The sequence below is a fragment of the Capsicum annuum genome, unplaced genomic scaffold (assembly GCF_002878395.1).
Source record: "Capsicum annuum cultivar UCD-10X-F1 unplaced genomic scaffold, UCD10Xv1.1 ctg4035, whole genome shotgun sequence".
NCBI classification, from domain to species: domain Eukaryota; kingdom Viridiplantae; phylum Streptophyta; class Magnoliopsida; order Solanales; family Solanaceae; genus Capsicum; species Capsicum annuum.
In genome coordinates this window covers 1-21,901 of record NW_025847642.1, presented here as the reverse complement: position 1 = coordinate 21,901, position 21,901 = coordinate 1, and the positions used below count along the sequence as shown (strand labels likewise).

The 21,901-nt window shown below is 36.9% G+C and overlaps 1 protein-coding gene across 6 annotated transcripts in view; it reads right to left on the bottom strand.

Moving 5' to 3' along the window:
* LOC107850362 (PX domain-containing protein EREL2) overlaps positions 1-18,659 on the bottom strand; it is a 53,315-nt gene extending 34,656 nt beyond the window's left edge. The window contains exons 1-6 of one of the 6 annotated variants that reach the window (XR_001668566.2): positions 18,208-18,656; positions 11,619-11,729; positions 2,580-2,678; positions 2,331-2,417; positions 1,831-1,939; positions 896-1,695 (exon numbers count right to left, since the gene is read on the bottom strand). Coding sequence is in view for 5 of the 6 variants with exons in the window: in XM_016694842.2 (XP_016550328.2) it covers positions 896-1,695; positions 1,831-1,939; positions 2,331-2,417; positions 2,580-2,678; positions 11,619-11,729; positions 18,208-18,300 (1,299 nt within the window). In the remaining variant the exon portion in view is untranslated. Of the gene's footprint in view, positions 1-895; positions 1,696-1,830; positions 1,940-2,330; positions 2,418-2,579; positions 2,679-11,618; positions 11,730-17,747; positions 18,120-18,207 lie in introns of those variants that run through there. The other 5 variants (XM_016694842.2, XM_016694863.2, XM_047403389.1 and 2 more) reach the window with 5 other exon arrangements.
* Positions 18,660-21,901: the final 3,242 nt, after the last annotated feature.

Here is a 21,901-nt window from a genome sequence, read left to right as displayed (position 1 = left end):
ATTACGAATTTGTTTACTATTCTTTGTCTTGAGCCGGGGGTCTATCGGAAACAGCCTTTCTACTTCTACGGAGGTAGTGGTATGGATTGCGTACATTTTACCCTCCCCAGACCCCGCTATGTGGGAATACACTGGGTTTGTTGTTGTTGTTGTAGAGCCAACATATTTCACATTCTAGGTCTACAAGTTGGATTCTAAAAATTTTAGGAAATATCACTGGGCATGTCCAAAATGTATGCCTGGGAAGCAACAGAACATGCGATTACACTTGTTATGCAATAACCAGCTATGTGCAGGAAAATGGCCAAAAAGAAAAACGAGAAAATCTCAGGATTATAGTGAGGGTATGTTACTACTAGGTGGGGGGCCCATTTTCTTATTTCTTAGTTCCTATTTTCTTATTTAGTGTCGCCTTTATTTCTCGTATTTCGTTTTTTCTCTGGTTTCATTTCTATTATTTCTTATTCCTGATTTTTCCATTGTGTCATCCATCTTCCTTGTTTATTATTCTTTATCTTGAGCCGGGGGTTTATCGGAAACAGCCTCTCTACTTCTTCGGAGGTAGCGGTATGGACTACGTACATCTTATCCTCCCCAGACCCCACTTTGTGGGAATACACTGGGTTTGTTGTTGTTGTAGTGTGTTGAAATATACATTGTTGTGAAACGTGGGTTTTCTTGCTTCTTAGTGCTTCTGGTAATTTGGGTTATGAAACTGGCAGACCTTAAATGCAACTCCCAGCTGATAGTGTTGTCATAGATAGCTGGTAACTTGGGAAGTTCTATATATGTCATAGATAGCTGGTAACTTGGGAAGTTCTATATATTTTCTTCAGTGTCATACTATACTTACACAAATATATTCTTTTCGAGAGAAAATTGGAAAAAACAATACCTTAGTTGTGAGGTAGTCTTTCACGGCAATTTCCTGATTTAATCTTGAGATAAGATCCTCCATGTCAGTTTTTGCTGCTATTAGCCTCCTTTGCATGGTTGCAAGCACCCTGTTCATTTTTTGGCGCTGATCTGAAGGAAGTAATAATTGTACATCACTTGGCAGCAGTAAGTCAGTGTTCTCAATGTTTGCTGACATTTCACCCGCTCTGGGGATGTCAACCACCCTTTGTCCATATAAATTGGGAATTGTTGAACCTGACAATTCACTGCCCCTTTGGGAACTTGTGTCGCTTCCAATGCTCTCAGATGATAACTTCCTAGCATGATAGATAACTTTGGTGTTCTCCTGCTCCAGACAGAGTCCTTTCATACAAACAGCAAGATCACGCGATTTGGAAGCATTTCCATGAGCTTTATTGTTCTCTTCAAATTTATTGTTCACTCTGCTGTGCACCCTATGTCTAGGATAATTTTCAAGTTGTTCTAGAATAGCCTGACCCATGAACAAGCCTTCATCAATGTTGGACATCCCATATTTCACAAACTTATCTATTGGACTTGTTACATCTTCATCCAAAGAGAGATCATCTGTCCCAAAATCAGAGTTATTACTTCTTCCACGATTTGGTGTGCCAACATCAGATACCTCATAAGCTGTGTCACTACCATAATCTGATGCGAGTGATGAACTTGCAGCTATTGCAGACAAGCTTACACTAGGATGAACTTGAAGGGAAGAAACTGAACTATTCACAGAAGGATTTGATTCTGAAGCATGGTGGGTTTCATCTAGGAATGCTGAAAAAATTATAGTACCAAAATCAACTCTTTTACATAACACAGATAATTCTAAAAATCAATTTAGCCACATGTGCAATCTTTTTCCAGAGAAATGAACTTTAAAGGACAATAATATTGTAGCAACAGACATACAAGATCTAGCAGCAGCTTCCAGTTCAAGAAAAGATGCCACTGGAACACTTCTTGATACGTCAATATCAGAAAGTAATTTGGTCATCCATTCCTCCAAGGAGGACCGTCTCTGGAAACACACAAGTGTACGAAAATTAGAATAAATCATACAGCACTGCACCTGCAAGCATCACTTCGTAAGAAATCACATTAACCCAACTCTTCCATTATTTCTAAAATGTAATAAGATAAAACTTACATTTTAAACATTTGACGCTGCCAATTAACATCCAACAGTTTTTTGCAACTTTAGTTTCACTAGAACCATTTGTTATGAGAATAATGAAGTGTAGAAGTCTTCACACTCCTCAAAATAAAAACTAAACATACAAATATTTGGCTCTAATTCAAGGATGTATGTGATTCTGCTCCAAATTAAATGCTCAGTCTTGAAGAAACAACTAATGACTACAATTTCATCACACATCTTACATGATGAAACTAGAAAGTATAATGCTTACCTCTTCTAGGAGGGTTCTAGTTTTCATCCGCAAGAAACCCTTGGGTGGGGCAGGAGGAATATTCTTCCTTGGAAACATTCTTTTCAGCTGTGACACAATCAACCACACTATTAAGTAACCTATGATTATTAAAACCCTCATAAAAGGAGGCAACTGTCAATTTTGATTATGGCCCAAGAATTTCTCATGTCCTCTTAACAAATTTTAGAAAAAGAAAAACAAATGTGAAATGAGTGAATGCAAACTTACAGAAGCAAGAAACTTCAAGAATTCATTGAACCTTCTTAGAACGACCCGTGTAGTTGTATTCCCTTCTGGTGATTGTAAGCCAACCAAAACCCTGTAAAACTGTCCTTTAACATTGTTTAGTTTAAACTTCAATAAATTCTAACACATAAGCACCAAATCTTGACAAAGGAAAAAAATGCATAAGGTTATAAGTTAACTATAGGAAAGGTCCCCTGGACCGAGGTCCACGTTTGAGATGTAAAACAGAGTTCATGGTATTTCAAAATCAAATTCCAGATTGCTATTAATGATAAGAAAACAGCTAGAGATACGCCAGCTTCTCCCAAGAAAAATTATATATATATTTAAAAAAAGGAAAACTTTAATAACTCCTTCTGTAACTGGAAATGATTAAACCTTCTTGCATTTTGTCAAAAAGAATGATAATATTTTTCCCTGTTTTAAAAAGGTTTACCTATACGCTTCGAGACTCTATCATATGTCGACTACTCATCTCATCAAAGTAGAATTTCCTTAGCTAGAGGCAGAGAGAAAACTCGATCCAACACCACCTGCTACTTCAACTATTGGAAGTTTGTAAGTCCATAGAGAATCTCTAGTCTCATCATAACCAGAAAATGACCACAAGATGGATGATGTGCAAACTTTCTATTTTACATCTGAGTTACACTAGTAATTTGTTAGAAAAAGATAAACTCGTGATATATAACTATTCCCAACTTTTGCTTCAGAATCAGCCTTATCACAATAAATAAGGGTGAAGAAAACACGGGAACAGCACAAAATCCAATGTAAAAGTTGTGAACATCCTCAAACCTGTAAACAGACATATGCTAGGACCTACTATGCCAAAGGAACTCTGATCTTCTAAGTTGTTGGATAAGGAGGGGAGAAAATAAAAGTCAGAAGAGGTGGTGGAGGTTGATACCATCATGCATATGGTGGACAGTATGAAGAGAAAGAAATGGACGATGCTTTGAATATAGGCCCAGTTCTATTCATAAAGTAAAATGGAATAGCATTGTATCTTTACTTTTTTGGTTTCTTGTTATGTCTTTTGGACTCAGGATGGTCACTATGAGTTTCTTCTTATGTCTTTTGGACCAACCAAGGCTCATGCAACTTTTATGGACCTCATGAACAGAGTGTTCAAGCAGTACCTTAGCCATTTTCATTCCTTCGCTTTTGAAGAATTGAGAATTGAGTTTGTATTTTGAAGGTGGAATCCTTTTAGCCTAGTTTAGCTTAGTGTAGTTGAGATCTAGGTTAGTGATGGGTGGATTCCCATTGTTGATTTGGAACTTAACCTTGATTTTCGTTTGAGTTGCTCGCTTGTGGATTCAAATCGAGCTTCTCTTTCTTGTGAAATCGAGTTCTCTTCTTCCTTGGTTTGATAGTTGATTCAATTAAGCCTTTTTATCTTCACTTCTCATCTCTTGCTTCTCCCTATCTTAATTTGTGTTGTTTGAATCCGATTTCAATTGGGCCACCTAATTGGAATTGTATCATTTGGTATCAGAGCTTAGGCTAAAGAGTTGATGCTACAATTCTTAATCCTAGGTTCATATTAAAAAACAAAAGAGGCAAATTTTGAAAATAAAAAAAAAAAATAGTTGAATCAAGTCTTGTTTGATCTTTTTTTTTTAAGGGGGGGTAACTTTGAGCCTTACTTGAAGTTTTTAGCACTAGATTTGTGTTCTCTAGTGTTTTTAGAGTCTAGATCTCAGATTTAATCTTGCCTGTAGTTGATATGAGGGTTTTCACCATTATTGGGTTGAAGAACTTAAAGGCCAAGCAAGTGGGTTTTGTAGATTTAGGTGGAATTGATGGATCAAAGGTATTGGGCTTTATTCTCCTTATCAATACGAGCACGAATATCAGTTTTGGTAGAAAGTCAAGTTGAAAACAGGGAGTTCAAATTTTGGAGTTCATTCATGTTCATGGTGTTCTTCATAGCTTGAAAAGGGAGGAAATGCGTCTTAAAATATGATTTTTAATGGCTTGGAATTGAGGCTAAAAGTATTAGGGTTTGATCTCCGTATCATAAAGAGCTTAAATTTCAACTTTCATGCCAAGGAGTTATGAATTTTTGAAGTTCATCTTGTTCATGGTGTTCTTAAAGGTCTTCATATCTTGTTGAGTGAGAATTTGAAAAAGAGAGTGTTTCATCCAAAAGGAAAGAAAAGCGAGAGAGTACTTGTGCAAAGAATTTACCAGAAGGGGCAAGTACTAGAAGTCTAGACCAAAAGGAAGTACAAAGAGATCACAAAAGTCAAAATTCAAAAGCTTCAAGTGAACTCCCTGGTGAGTTTTGCAAGCCAAAACGAGCTCGCCAAACTTCAAGCAACATTGTGTCATTTTTTGTGATGGCTCTGTAGCATCGCCAAACCAATGTTCAAGAAACGTGATGCAGAATAAAACGACAAGGCTCTACATCACGATTACAGAAAGGGATGCGAGTGCATCATTGAAATGAAAAATTTAAAAGAAAAGAGACTAAATAGACCATCCAAACAGTAATACAAAACTGAAAAGACCACAACAAAAATATAATCAACAATAAAGGCAATATATATAAGCACAAGTTTAAATTAACCACCAAAATCACAGGTTTGATCACCGAAACACCTGCTACGAAACAAACCAAAAAAATTGCACAGACCACAATGGCGAAATAGCTCAGAAAAATAGCAAAACAGATCAGGAAAAAGAAGAAAAAAGTAGTGGTAGTCGCAACAATGAAGAAGAAGTTGCAAGAGTGGACTTCAAAGTTAACCCCAGAAAATCGCAGCAGTGGTATCGCAACAGTAGACTATTTTTAAATTAAAAATTGACCCTAAAAATAAACATCAACATGAAGCGACTCATTTTTTAATTTGCCATTGACCCTAAAATTAAAATCAACATGATTTGCTCACATCGGCTCACTTCTCGCATAACCTTGTGACGCACCCGATTCAAGAACGTTGGCTCCCATCAGTCACACGCAGCGAGAGGGGCTTGCATCATCGCATTATTCGACGACACGAGCGCATTCTGGAACACTAACAGGTGGGCGATACACAAAAGTTTGGCGACCAAGTCTCATCGACTTAGCAAAACTTTTTCGATCCAGTGTTTGGCGACCCAAGTTTGAGTTTGGCGATCCAGAACAAGCTCCAAAACCGTGTGACTTCACTTTCTTCGACAAGGCCTAGGTTCCAATTACTTAGTTTCATTTCTTTGATTCCTAATCACTTCTATAATTCCTAAAACTAATTTTCAACTAGTAATTGACCTACTTAGTTGATAGTTAGTTCTTAAGTCTGTATTTCTTCGTACCAATTCTTCTAAGCTTTTCTCGTTTATCTCGTTGATCATTTTTGGATCCTTCCATTTGATTTTGTCATCCGTAATTCAATTAACAAGAATCTATTCTTCCACAAAGAATTACTCCCTCCGTCCCAATTTATGTGATGTAGTTTGACTAGGTACGGAGTTTAAGAAAGAAAAAAACAAATTTGAAACATGTGGTCTAATAATTGTCAATACATATTTGTGTGGCTATAAATAATTTCATTAAGAATAAAATAGACATTTTAAGCTAAAATGTTACTAAAGATAGAAATGTGTCATTCTTTTTGGAACTGATTAAAAGGGAAAGTGGGTCATATAAATTAGGACAAAGTGAGCAGTAAACTTGTGAATTGATTGGGAAAGGCTAGTTCTCCTTCAATATCGTGACGAAGCTCTAGGACGGAATGTAAAAGGAAAGTTTGCAAATACGCGAGGCGTGAGGAATTTTACCACTAATTTATTTGTTGAGTTTTGCTAGTAGGTACAAAAGGTGATATAAGGAAGAATGTCATTCGTGGCCAACTCCCCCCCCCCCCCCCCCCCCCCCCCTACCCCCCTCCCACCCCCACCCCCATGTTTCTAACCCCTCCCCCTCTCCTTCTTTCCCCATCCCTTCCAACCCCCACTTTTCCAACTTTGGCAACCATCTCCACCGTAAACAGCCCCACCCCACCCCACCCTGGTCCCACGTGCTACTATTCTCTCGTAAAGCTATTAGCTTTTTTACAACTCAAGCATCATTGACTTACTTATTCCCTGTTGATTGATAAAATAGAGGAAGAAAGAAATTGCATTTCCCCTGTTTATTGATAAAATAGAGGAAACAAGAAATTGCATTTCAGGTGTTTCTTTTTCATCAAAACGTCAAATGGATCAGTGCCTTTAGGTGAATTAGTTCCTCATCTATCCTCCACCATTTCCTCCTTCTACCCCCCACCCCACCCCACCTTCCTTTCTATTTATCTCAAATTTGAACACCTCGAGCTTGCATTGATTTCAATTGTTTGAATTTACAAGCCATTGAAGTGGAACACAGTGGTGTAAATTTGAAAAGGGTCTTTGATTTGGATTTCAATACAAGATTTATGTTGGTCTATCATGTTTTGCTACCTCTAGCCTAGCTTTACAGCTATTCAAAGTTTCTAATTCGATTATCTTAGTGGATTTGAACAATTGAAATGAAATTAAAATTGGAGAGGAGTTGTTAGCGATGGTCGAAAATAAGGTGTTTTAAGGGCGTTGGAGGAAGTCGGTTAATGGTGTGTGTGGATGGTGAAATCTACTGGTGTGTTAATGGTGACAGTGTTAATGTGTTAATGGCGACAGTACTAAAATACATGGGAGAAAGGGGGATTTAAAGAAAAAAGTGGGTATTTTTTTATTTTTATTATATAATATTAGTGGCATTATTTTTTAAAAATTATTTTTTACGTGACAATGACGTGGTAGTGATGTGGCAATGATACGACGTGTAATGCACCTCCATCAGTGAGAGTGGTATTATGTTTTTGGGGTGGTATTTAATTCACTATAACGTTTTTAAGGGGGATAAATAATTGTTCCTGAAGTTAAAGGTCTAAAGTAAGTTGTGTGGACAACTTTAGGGGTGATTTGATAATTTTTCTCTAATAATAATAATGAAAAAATCAAAACGCATGAGCCATGTAAGAAAACACTATAAACTATAACAATTTATTTTTGACAACGCCTATAAACTATAACAACATTAACGATACAATCCAAATTGCCTCCGAACCCTTGGATGAGATGCTTATGATACTAGAGGTGTTTGACGACTCCTTAGTGCTATCAAAAAGTGTCACATAGGTGATGATTACCTTCAAGGAGGGTCAAGGAACTTTGAAGAGGTCAAAAGAGAGCAAAACGAGGCTAAAAGGCCCCTTGGAAGGGATATGCGCCCAATCTGCCTTGGAGGTGCGGTAGACCTACTCTTGATCTGCTAGAGCAGGTCAAAACAGTTTCATCCGCTCTTGAGATGCCCTTGACATGCGCCATATCTGCCCCAAATATGCTAAGAGTGGGCTCACTTGCTTTATTAATGCAAATGGGTCACTTTTGGGCCCATTGTAATAAGTTAACCTAGACTATAAATAGATTAACCCTAGACTATAAATAGATTAGCATAGGTCTTATTTCATTAGCTAGTTTTGTTTTTGATAATGAAAATATGAGAACTCTCAAGGGAGTGAGTGAAAGCTGGGAAAGCTCTTGTTGCATCTTGTTTAGAAACGATGATTGTAAGGGCGTTTCAATTCCCTTACGGTTAACGTTAAAGATTAGGTGCTTGTTCATATTTGATTTGAGGGTTTCTGAGTTTAATATACTAATTCGTTCCTATTTCTTTATATCTTCTTGTGTCAATCTATCTATTTTCTATCTCTATCCATTTATCCCTTTACTTTCCGTATTTCAATTTCGTTGATTCTTTAGTTTTTGTGTTTGTAGTTTGATCATTATCATTTGGTATCCAATTAAGAATATAGGATTAAGTGAAGGTTATGCTAACTATCCCATTCTATACTTTTCTCTACCCTCTCTTTGCTTATGAAATTATCAATGGTTATATAAAGGGAAAGCCTAATTGTGAGAATGGCACCTTTGGGGAAAGTGTGTATTGCCTTGAGCCCTTGACCCATGTTCTTGGCTACTTCTCCTATTTGACCCCGTGACCTATTGGGAAGTGGTGATTTCTATACACCTAACTTGGTTCTTGGTCAATACGACAAGCAAATTTTGATTGAGGATGTTCGTATTTTCTTGGGGACTTACAATCCACTTAATAGACCCAAGTTGTGCATGAGAGGCATTTCCAACAAAGATGAATGTTCTTTAAAGAAGGGGAGTAAAGAAAAGATCCAAGAGAGTTCACCATTGTGTGTTTCCATTATTGACCAAAGTTTCACTACTTGAAGGTCAAAGAGAGAGTCTTTTCTTGAAAACACTTCGGGTGAATTCCATATATATATATATACCCTTTTTTGTGACTTTCAAGCAATTAGTGACCCCTTTCTCAAAGGTGGTTTCATTAGTGAGGACCTAGGGCAATGTGTAATTGTCTCTTTAGGGTGTTGCTTATATACTTGCATCCTTGTTTGACACACTTGTGCTTAAGTTGAGTGGACCACAACTTGTGAATGCTAAGTTGATTATTTGTTTGCGGAAGAGTCCATGGATGTTAAAGACTTCTTGCCACCTTCATAGGGTTGGGCAATTTGAAGTATCTTATAGGGCTCGTAGGAGCATGTCTACCACCATAACTAGAGGGAACCCAACTCCTTGGAAGAACCAATTATTTTGGTTTGGCATGGTTTCTAGTTGGGTCCCCATTCTTCCTAGTAGCATGACTCCATTGATGAAATCCCTCTCCTTGAAGAGTTGTTTGAAAGGGAAAGGTTATATGTGCTTAAATGTTTTGATTTCATCCTATGTGCTAAATCTTTTGAGCCAAATGGCATTCTTATAGATAAGAGAACAAGAAAATAGCACGTACCATGATGAGTTTATGCTTGACTCCTTTCTATACTACTTTTTTGCCTATGATGATGTCCATGCTAGTCTTGGAATTGTTTTATTGGGAGGTAGGAAACTTGTTGGTTGGTCCACTTGGTTGAGTAATAATGCCTTATAGATCATTCACATCTTTGACCCTGAAAAACCATTGTGGATTCTTGGTTTATTGATGTCATTATGACCTTTGTGGTTTCCTTGTCTCTTGATAATTGTCATAGTCAATTCCTTTGTAACCTTTTAAATAAGTTTGTCATGATTAACACAAAGGATCCTTGGTTATATCTTAAGAGTGTGCAACCTTGGTATGATGCTATGATTGTTTTTGCTAACCCTAACCCTCATGCCATGAGGATGTTATGTTTGTTTGTTTTTCTTTTGATTTTGCAAGGTTTGGATTCGAGGTCGAATTTTTTTCAAAAATGGGAGGATGATACAATCCAAATTACCTTCGGACCTTTGGATGGGATGCTTATGATAGAGGTGCTTGACGACTCCTTAGTGCTATCAAAAAATGCCACATGGGTGATGATTACTTCAGGAAGGGTCAAGGGAATTTGAAGAGGTCAAAAGAGAGTAGGATGGGGCTAAAAGGCCTTTTGGAAAAAGATATATGCGCAATCTGCCTTGGAGGTGCGCCAGACCTGCTCTTACTCTGCTAAAGCAGGTCAAAATAGTTTCATCCGCTCTTGAGATGCCCTTGACATTCGCCATATCTGCCCCAACTATGATAGAGTGGGTTGCCTTGCTTTATTAATGCAAATGGTCACTTTTGGGCCCATTGTAATAAGTTATCCCTAGACTATTATAAATATATTAGCATAGGTCTTATTTCATTAGTTAGTTTTGTTTTTCATAATGAAAATATGAGAACTCTTGAGGGAGTGAGTGAAAGCTTGGAAAAGCTCTTGTTGCATCTTGTTTAGAAACGGCGGTCGTAAGAGCGTTTCGATTCCCTTGCGGCTAACGTAAGAGATTAGGTGCTTGTTCATAATTGATTTGGGGGTTTCCAAGTTTAATATACTCATCAGTTTTCTTTCTATCTTCTTGTGTCAATCTATCTATCTTCTATCTCTATCCATTTATCCCTTTCCTTTTCGTATTTCAATTTCGTTGATTCTTTAGTTTTGTGTTTGTTTTCGTCATTCCGTAGTTTGATCATTATCAATTATGGAGAATGAAATTGTAAAAGCTGCAATTAAGTGAAATGTAATAAAGTAAAATCCGTCTTAATCAAGGTTTTTGTTTTTGCTAAAGCATCTTAATTAAGTTTACAACCATTTTAAATTTTTGATACACCTACAAAACTAAAGTTCTAAATTTTTAATTCAAATTTACTAACTAGTAATCTTTTCTTTTTTTTTTTGATAACACTAACTAGTAATCTTATGGAGTACTAAATTTCTGATTTCTTATTCATAATAACTAATATATTCTTTTGATAAGCATAACAATTAACATAAACTTTTTTACCTACAAGAATGTTTGTTCACACCATTCCTTTAAGAATTTATATATTCACGCATCATCTTGGTTGTCTATCTCTCTAGAGGCAGATTCAGGATTTTAAGTTCATGGATAGTAAATTCTCTGTCAGGATAGCATATTGGGTTCAGGATAGATTATTTGTTCATATTAAGTGACTTTTTAACACAAATTCAAGATTTAGGCAAAAGTTACTCGAATCTTCCGAGCCTGTAACTAAAGATGTGATCCGCCCTCGTTCTACCTTTTGTTTTATCTTCTTATTTCTTTTTTTTTTTTTTGGGGGGGGGGGGGGGGGGGGGTTAGGATATATCTAATGTTATCCTGTTAATCCAAAGCCAATGGTGCTAAGGCACACAAAATGTCTTAACTCCTTGGTGCACGCAATGAAATGCCACCCAAGCTTGGTGAAACATTTATCCAGCATTGCACTAGGTTTTAAGGCTTAAACACACTTCTTAACAAGAATGATTTGTCAAGTTTTTTCGATTGTCATAGAAATTCTTTCCGAGGAACAAGAGCATCCTCTATTTACAGAACTAGACTATGAAATCATTACCACCAATCTTTACCATTTCAGATCCTTAATAATGTTTGGACAGTTATTGGTTTGAAAGACGTACTACTATCATATTAACTCAATAGTGTAATGAAATGAACATTTAACTGCATGGATAAAAGGCTGAATACCACTATGGGATCTGAATTTGTAGATTTTGCCAGGACAACCCACGAAGGAACTGTAACACAGTAGCTCCAGCCCGTGTGAGGATCATGAGGCCAAACAGTTTCTCGCCCAGCCTGGATAACATGTTAAGCATATGTAAGTTTTTTCCAGGAAAAAGGGAAAAAAAAAAATATATCTGACAGGAAGCCCGGAAGGTACACCTTTTTTAGAAGAAGCAATTGTGCTTCAGTACCATGTAAATGATTTCAATGCTCCATCTCTTTGAGAGAAAGTGATTTTAAGAGAATTAATCCAGAGAAAATTAACCAAGTGTTATATCCTCAATTAGGTCATAAAGACATTAATTACCAAAGAAAAAGAAAGACTTGATATAACCAATCCTTATTCCATTCAAATTCTACAACTTCATATATTGTTCATGAACTAATTGAGTCGTGAAAAATGCCTTGGTTAACAGACCTGGAAAGACTATGCATTTTGCCGCTTGGCCTAATATGTTGAATCCTAGAGAAAATGTTCCCATAGATCACACAAGCAAAGTTAACAAACTGAAGCTTATTAAATCAAACTGCCAAATGGAGAACACTGATGATAGGAACAACCTAATTCAGTGTCATCAAGCATGAAGTATGTATCAATAGCCACAATGATAAAACAATTTACTTGATCTAACAGTCTGGATTACTTGTTAATAAATTCAAGCTAATATGAAATACTGTCATAAAAGAAGTCATCCAATTCTTTTCCGACCTAAGATGTTTTCTAAACACAAATAAATATTTGAACAGTGATGGAAAGATCTGACTATATGCTTCTTTATCATGACCACCTATTTCCCTCCATTACGCGTTGTGTGTGCCATAAGAAAGTCAACATCGACGCGGTTCTAACTTAAACAGTATTAAAACAGGGCAGCAACAATAAGCAACGAGCACTGGGAAGTCAACTACTAGTATGACTACCATCAATCTAATCAAGGATAGGCAGGTTTTTAAGCACTACATAATAATTTGAATGGACCATAACATTCACTTCGAAACTTATGAAGACTGGCCAAAGTATGAAAATGCTATATTTTAGTTTCGTTCTTATCGCTTATGCAGGTTCTAAACGTGTTTACTACAATAACATCTGAACTGAATTGAACCAGAAGGCTATAAAAGGCAAAGAAACAAATATGCCTACGAATAAACCTCCTATCCTTCTATAAGAATGAGAAAGCCAGCATTTGATTTCTCGAAAATATCAATTAACAACAAGAAAAATGATCCGTCTTTAGTCAAACATACCCTATTTCTTACAAGATATATACTTTGAAACTTATGAAGACTGGCCAAAGTATGAAAATGCTATACTTTAGTTTCATTCCTATCACTTATGCAGGTTCTAAATGTGTTTACTAAAATAACATCCGAACTGAATTGAACCAGAAGGCTATAAAAGGCAAAGAAACAAAGATGCCTACGAATAAACCTTTTATCCTTCTATAATAATGAGAAAGCCAGCATTTGATTTCTCAAAAATATCAATTAACAGCAAGAAACAATGATCCGTCTTTAGTCAAACATATCCTATTTCTTACAAGATATAGACTATTGATACCAAGCTATGTCATGTAGACGGGACTACGGGAAGAGAGCTCGGCTATTTTTCCTCAACGCTTCTTTTTCTCCACGCTCATTCTGCATTGCGTCCTGTGCCTTTGGCACTTTGCTGCGTCATATTCATCATTGGACAGTACAATATGGACTTCGCTGGAAAGGACAGATGTTAACCCCCTTACATGGTCTTACGACTTTCAGGAGACCTGTATTTTTGGTAAGCAGTAGCCATGACATGGTCGATTGTAGCCCAAGAGTTCTTACATATGTCCAGGCAAACACACCCAAAAGCTCAATCCTTTGATTTTGCTCCCAACGCATTCGTTCTCTACCTTTATCTTCGCTTTTTCTCATCTCCCTTCCGCCTTCTTCACCTACAGCAAAAATCATCTGTCCGTTTCGTTCCTTCTTTTAAAAAAATTCACTGGTAAGTTTATTCGTATACCCTTTTGATATTGGTCTATGCTTCATTTTTGTTTCTCTCTATTGTACTGTTAACTGTATAAGAATCATCCATCTTAGTTATCTGTTCCTGGACTGTAAGTTAACATTTAATTGAAGAAGCTAATTTTAGAGCTAGACTCATTGTAATGATGCTATGAACTATATAGTTCTTCGTTCTTTTCGGTTTATTTGTCTTACTTTCTATTTTAGTCCGTTTCCCAAAGAATTTATGTTTCCTTTTTTGGCAATTTTTTTAATTTCTACTTTCCACATCACATGTTTAAGACGATAGAGATTCAAATGTCTTATTAATTTTCTTTGATTCTGTGTCAAACAAGACAAGTAAATTGGAAAGGAGGAAGTAAATCTTTTTGTGCTGAAGAATATGATTTCATTGTGAATATATAGATGTTTCACTAACAAGAGCTTATTTTTTCCACAGAAGGGTAACATTTTATCCAAGAATCTATTTTGTTATTGCCTAACTATTCTGGAATTGAGCCTTAGCAGTTATTGTATCTGGCCAGTGGATAGAGGTTGCAATTTCAATTTCATCCGCTATTTGTTAACCTCATTTTCAGTTTTCTATGTATCTTGGCGGAGAAGAACGTTTTGTGAGCAAACTATCTGCTTTGAATTTGTTGAGTTGTCTATAGAGACAACAACAACAGCATGTCCACAGTAGTCACACAAGTAGGATCTGGGAGGGTAGGATGTGAACAAAATTTGCCCCTACTTTTGTGGGGGTAGAGAGGTTGTTTCTGGTAGACCCTCGGCTCAAAATAAGTAATCGAAGAAGTGTAGAAGCCTAGAGGGAAAATAATGACTGCAAAAAGCAAGATGAACAACACAAATGAAGCAACAATCTAAGTTAAAGATGAAGAATACAATACTACGAGCTGTCTGTGGAGGCATTTATTATTATTATTATTATTATTATTATTATTATTATTATTATTATAACCCTAGATAGGAAGGTCTGGAGGGCGCGAATTTCGGCAGAGGATTAGGGCCAGTTTGGGTCGCTAGTGTAGGGAATTACTTGGTGGGGGTTTTATTCCTGTTATGATTCCGTGTTCCGTGTTCCATGTTTTATTACGAATCTGTGTGCTTTCCTCTGCTTTCCTCTGTTTTATATTACTTATGGGTGCCGTATTTATGTTATGTAATCTGCTTCTGTGCTTTACTATGTGTTTGTGTGGTATCTCGTGCCTTGAGCCGGGGGTCTATCGGAAACAGCCTTTCTACTTCATCAGAGGTAGAGGTATGGACTGCGTACATCTTACCCCCCCAGACCCCACTAGGTGGGAATACACTGGGTTTGTTGTTGTTGTTGTTGTTGTTGTTGTTGTAGTAGCCATGACATGGTCACCACGATTCCCTTTGTGAGGAAGCACCCCTCCTCACGAAGTTCCAGGGATATTTTCTGAATTCCTTAGAGAGAGTTGTCTCTCGCCCTTGGGTATTCTCTATCCATCTTATATAGGTGTGTGCAAGTATCAAATAATATGCATGTATCGATTTCTAAATTCAAGCATGTATGGAACAATCTGTCTGAGGAACTGAAAGAACATTCCACACCTATGTTGTGTCACACCTCTTCGGCATAGGTCATTACGCAAATAAAGCAGGAGCAAACCTATGTTGAGCCAATGGGGTTCAATTGAATCCCTTTATCAGAAAACTAAACTACGTAAATAGGGAAAAAATGTTTTTTTTTAATTATATATTAATTGTTGAATCCCTTAGAAATAAGGGAATATTCTAGTGTAGTAACACGGAGGATTCAACAATTGATTTAGGTCATAGGTTCAAATTCTAAGTGTAACATTTTAGTACTTTTTTTTAATCTCCTCGCATAAATTCCTTGGGTGTATGTTTAAGTTCAACTCTTCTAACAGCCAGTTAGCTCGGCATCTTGGCAGAAGTCACAGGTCTTACTATTAACACGATGTAACACCCCGCCAAATCGTCCATGCGTTAGTCTCATTTATTTTGACTTCCTAAGTGAGTAAAGTTTAAACCATATAGAATTTTCTTAATTTTGACTCTATCAAGTGGGAAATTGAATGAGCTTTCCGTCGATATAAGATTTGCCCAAATCCAATACCCGTGCAAGAAATTATGACTAATTTAAGTCCTAGTCGAAAACACCGTCATTTTTGTGCTTGGTGCATCGCGGAGGGGGTCTATTTAACAATTGTTAAATTCTAGTAGCCTAGCGCGATTATGGCGCGTCGCGCTGAAGTTCCAGGTCCCAACCAGTGGGACAACGCGATGGCTCCGCGTGGCGGTGACCCTAAGAATCCCATTCGTCAAATTCCACTGAGCCACCGCGATTGTGGAGCGTCGCGGTGGCCTATAAAATCGGGCTCCCAGTTATATTTTATTCCGTCTCATTAAGGGTATATTAGGTATTTTCCACCCCCTTTTCAGTTTAAACACGGGATTATACTCTCAAGTGACCACATTATTCATATTCTCTTCAAAAATTCACAAGAACACTCTCTAGGGTTTTAAACTAAAAAATCAATTAACTCAAGATTCAACCGTGGGTTTTCGAAACTGATTGAAGATTTGGAATCCCTAAATCGTAGGCTTCAAGAATCATCCATCAAATTTCTAAATTGAGGTACGCGGGGTTTATCCTAAAACTACATGGGCTTGTTGAAAACACCCAATTATGATTTTAAAAATCATCAAGCATGAATTTGTTAAAGGGGTTTTGAGATCTATGATTTTATTATGCTTTATACATGTTTAATGATATTGTTGTTTTGGCCTTTAGGCCTTATCCCCTTAAATTGATTTACACATATAAGTATATGTATGAAACTTGAAATTGAAGATTTGTTTGAGAGCACAAATAATGAAAATCCCTCTCTTGAGATAACCTGATGTTTATGATCTTATGGTGATTGATTGAAATGCATGATTCACGGCTTGAAAATAGTTTACTCAAATACCATAGTATTTTGAGCATGATTTAGAGATTTATGAGAGGGAGTTTCTTGATGTAAATATATTTTATTAAAAGAGAAAGATTTGCATGAAATCAAGAGCTTTGACATGGCCACCTTGCATCATTGAAAGTTTGACAAAGAGAGTTGCATATATGTGTTTACATGAGTTTTAAAGAATGAGTTCTTTGAAATGATTTATTGATATGGTGGTCTCGAATTTATGTTTTGGAAACAGAGAGTGTAATATGCCAATAATGGCTCAGAGATGTGACTTGCAAGTCAATGGTATGACGATACCATAAGTATGTATGCCATAACAGAGTATGTTTTTCAAAGTTTGATTTCAGAGAATGCATGTTTTAAAGAGTTAAAACTGGGCTTAAAGAGGGTTAGGTGGTTTGAGTTCAAGTAACTCTTAACCTAAAACCGTGATTTGCCAATCCGGGTATATTATTTTACGCTGGCGACGGCCGTGTGGCGTAGCAGAGTCAGAGACTCCAACCCTTGCGGCACACTTGGGTTGAGGACTTCCCCGCCGAGTCAATGGCGGATTTCATATAGCCCGTGGAATTTTAGAGTTGTAGGGTATACCACCTAGCGCAGAAGTAAAACAAAGAGTGTCACACAGTTCAGATGATTTTACAGAGTCTTTCAGAAATGCTCATGTGATTTCTTACCATATGATATGTTTATGAACTGTTCTAAATTGCTCTCCTATATGTTGAATATAAATTATTATTTTGGATTTGCACTGCGAACCAGTACAATTGTACTGACCCCCTACCTCCCAGGTTCGGAGGCTCAATCTAGAGGTCCGGCTAATCAGTAGAGGTATTCTAGAGAGAAGTGATCCGTGCAGTGGTGAGCCTTCATTGTTCTAGAAGTCCTGTCATCTCAGATTATGTTATTCCTTTGTTTTGGTCTACTGGGGGCCTTGTCCCAGCTTTTCAGACAATTATCTTTAGATCATGTAGTAGAGATTTCGCAGACTGTTCCAAAAGTTGTTTGGTTGATTTCGGATTTCATTCCGTATGGTTAAACTGAATCCAGAGTATGATCATGTTTCCGTATTAGATTATAATTCCGCATTTTCTTTTATTATATGAATGTTGTGCATGATTACTAGATCAGATAGAGTAGAACGTCCAGCCTTCATGGTTCGGGATGTCCGTCACGGCCAGGCCTTAGTTCGGGTCGTGACACACGAACAGCATATATTGGCTAAAAGTTGCATCAGACCGAGATACATGCTAAATTCTGATGTGCTTCAAGAAGCTGCATGGAACCCGACACCCACGTCACATCCCTTGGACATCGGGCACATCAAGACAAGTGATGAAAACGGGTAATTTGCATATTGTCAATTATTGTAAAACATTAACTTGACAGGCTTACTGTGTTGATAAATCAGCTAACCGGACATATTGATTAAATTCACATGAACTGATCAGAAGTCCAATATTAAGCACACTTTTCAGTAGGATCAATCAATCGATGCCCACAAAAGTTATCTAATCATTCCAAAGAGACGGATAAATAGATCCATCAAAACTTGTAAATTACAATAGGAAGAAAAGACTCACCCAATTCTTTGGGGGAGGGCTCCAATCCATACCCAGTGGCAAAGGCGAAGTTCCATCATGTCTATGCTTCGGCGGGCTCCCCTGCCTCTGCATAATAGCTGTATCACAAGTCAAATCAATCAATTGATTGACCCCAACTCTTTCTCTCTTTATGTACAAAAGAATCAATCAGTTGGTGTGCGACTCGGCAAACTTGATACTATCCTTCTCTCTCTAGAGCATATTGAGAAAGAAAAAAAAATACGACGAAGAACTGTAGAAAGTGGCAACAATCTTGATTTGTTTTGTATGTAAAATGTGTGTAACCATTTCTGAGCTTCTAACCAGGCGCATCATAACGACGTGTCTAAGATGTGCCTTGTTTGGATTCCTTTCTTCTCCGCCAGGGACAAGCGCGTGGAAAATTATCCCTTAATTTTTTTCTTTATATGCCAACTGTGACGCAAAAAGGAGCAATTTCATGCCCAGTCACTAATCAATATATATATATTAGGTCAATCGATAGCCCTTAAATTTATTCCTAAAATTCTCTTAGACCCCTAAATTAAGGTTTGTACCTATTAAATTCCTAAATCCCCTAATTTGGTTCCAATTGAGCATTTTTGCCCACATCTCATCAGCTTCCAGGCGCGTGTCTCCAAACGCCACTGATGTGGAAAGTTATTCCACTTAAAACCCTCCACGTGTATAAACTAACTCCACATATACTTAATACATTTTAATTTTAAATGGAAAAAATCTCATTCCACGAAAGTTTCTCTCTGTCTCCTTGTTAACTCTCTCTCTTCATAACCCTAAATTAACCTTAAATTTACCAAATTTCCACTCAAATCGAAGGACAAATTTGGGGGTTTTCCTCAGATCTTCCTGTTGTAAGTGTTCGCATTTGTTAAATTTTGTTGAATTTTAGCATATTGTAGTTTTTAGGGTTTTGAAATCACTGTTACGCCTATGATTTTGGGAATATTCCGTCTCCTTACTTAACATGCATTAAAGGTTGTATCTTTTAGCTTATTGATGTGTAGTCTAGGTATATTCCGTGGTCATTCCGTTAAGTAACTTTGAATTTTTACCCTTTGTCATAGGTGACGTAATAAATGGAGATAATTTTCACAAAATTGCACCATGGGGAATCCTTTTCCAATACGGGTGTCCCTACATATGTTGCAAGTTATGTACCAGAGGTAAGGTACATTGACAAGAACCACTTTTCCATACTAGAATTGTTATTTTATACTAAAGAATTAGGGTATGAAGCTGTTAGGGGGTTTTATTATCAAGATGCAGTAACTAATTAGTTCAAGTTGGTTAAAAGTGACAGACATCTCTATGAACTGGTTAAAGATTTAAAACATGAGGACTCTATTGATTTTTATGTCTATCATGTTTTAGATGAACCAATTCTTGGCCCCATGATCCCACTGGTTTTTTACCTGCACTTGATATTATTGAGTGTGCAGACCTAGAAAGAAAAAGTGTTGGTGTTGGTGATAGTGCTAACATAAAGATAGAATCTATTGGAGTAGAGGAAGAGAGGGAGACTGATGTAGAAGATGTTGGTGTACAAGGTGGTGATGAGGCTGATGTAGAAGATATTGGTGTACAAGGAGATGATGAGGTTGATGTAGAAGATGTTGGTATACAAGGAGGTGATGAGGCTGATGTAGAAGATGTTGGTGTACAAGGAGGTGATGAGGCTGATGTAGAAGATATCCATGTAGAAGATATTAAGCTAGAAGATTTTGGTGTAGAAGGGGGTGATGAGGCTGATGTAGAAGACATTAATGTAGAAGATGTCAGCCTAACAAGTGAGTTATCAGATTATTTGAGTAGTGATTCAGATCTTGGAGATATTCCTTCAGAAGATCGCTCAGATGTTGATGAGGAGTTAAGGGTTTTTAGACAAGAAAGAAGGGGAAAAAAAGCCAACAACAAAGAAAGAAACAAAAAAGCAAGAAAAAAGGTTGTTGAAACTGAAGAAGTACCTGTGGGAGTTACTGGTTGTGTAGATAGAGGCTTTGGGGATATTGGTAAAAGTAAGGCTACCAAATATTCTGGAAAGTTGGGTAGAGATGAGGAATATATTGATAGTTCTGATTGTTGAAGTGAAGATAGTGAAGAGATAGATGTAGATATTGTTAAAGGAGTAGATCTACCTAGAAGAAGGAGAAGCAAGAAAACTAGGTATGATGAAAATTATGAGTTTTCTGTGTTTAAGCTTGGAATGATTTTCGCGGGTGCAAATCAGTTTAGAAAAGATGTTGCAGATTATGCTGTAGAGTATAGAAGCCAAGTGAAGTTAAAACCTAATGAAAAACATAGAATAAAGGTGAAGTGCATTGCAGCTAATTGCGACTGGTTGCTCTTTGCTTCTACTGATAGGGATTTAGGTGATTTTATTGTTAAGAACTATAACCCTATTCACAAATGTATACCTCTAAATAAGAACAAAATGTGTGATTCAAAGCTGTTTGCTAGAAAGTTCAAGGACAAAATAGCTTCTCAGCCATACATTAGGATTTGGGAAATTCAGGATTTAGTAAGAGAGGTGTTGGGTCTTTATGTAGGTAAAACTATTTGTTATAGGGCTAAACAGATGGTTATGAGGGACACTATGGGAGATTGGAAGCTGGAATTTGCCAGATTATGTGACTATGTAGATATGATCAAGACAACAAATCCAGGAAGTTCTTGTTGGATAAAAATTGACAAAGAAACTGAACCAGGAAAGAACCTCTTTGTTTATTTCTATGTGTGCTTTCATGCCTTCAAGCAAGGATGGTTAGATGGGTGTAGGAAAATTATTGGTTTTGATGGATGCTTTCTCGAAGGAGCTTGTAAGGGTGAGTTGTTGGTTGCTGTGGGGAAAAATAGCAACAACCAAATATATCCTATTGCATGGGCAGTTGTGGATACTGAAACAAAATATAGCTGGGACTGGTTCATAAGGTATCTAATTGCAGATCTAAATCTGGGAACTGGTGAAGGCTTAACTGTAATGTCAGACCAACAAAAGGTACCACCACTTAATTATTTTTCTCATTACTTGACTTTATTTTCCAATAATATTCCTGTTTTAATAATACTTATTACAGGGTCTTGTTTCTATTTTGATGTATCTGCTACCAAATGCTGAGAGAAGAATGTGTGCTAGACATATTTTGAGTAATTGGCAAGTGCACTGGAGAGGAGAAGAGAGAAGAAAACAGTTTTGGAGATATGCAAAAGAAAGATTTAAAGTAAAGTTTAGAGAGGAGATGCAAGCAATGTCAAGGCTAGGTAAGAAAGAAATAACTGAGGACATGCTGATTAATCCTCCTACTTCTTGGTGTAGGGCATATTTCAAAACACATTCCAAATATGATATTGTAGAAAATAACATGTGTGAGAATTTCAATTCTTGGATCTTAGCTGCTAGACATAAGTCCATAATCACAATATTAAAGGATATCAGACATCAACTGATGAATAGACATGTAGATATGATTAAATTTGCAGAAACATGGATTTCAGACATTGCACCTATGGCAAGAACTATTTTAGAAGCTAACAAAGAATATCCAAATAGGTGTAGAGTTCTATGGAATAGAGTTAATGGTTTTGAAATTGAGGATGGGGGTTACACATTTGTTGTTCACTTGGACAAAAAGTATTGTGATTATAGGTTATGGATGTTAAGAGGTATTCCTTGTCC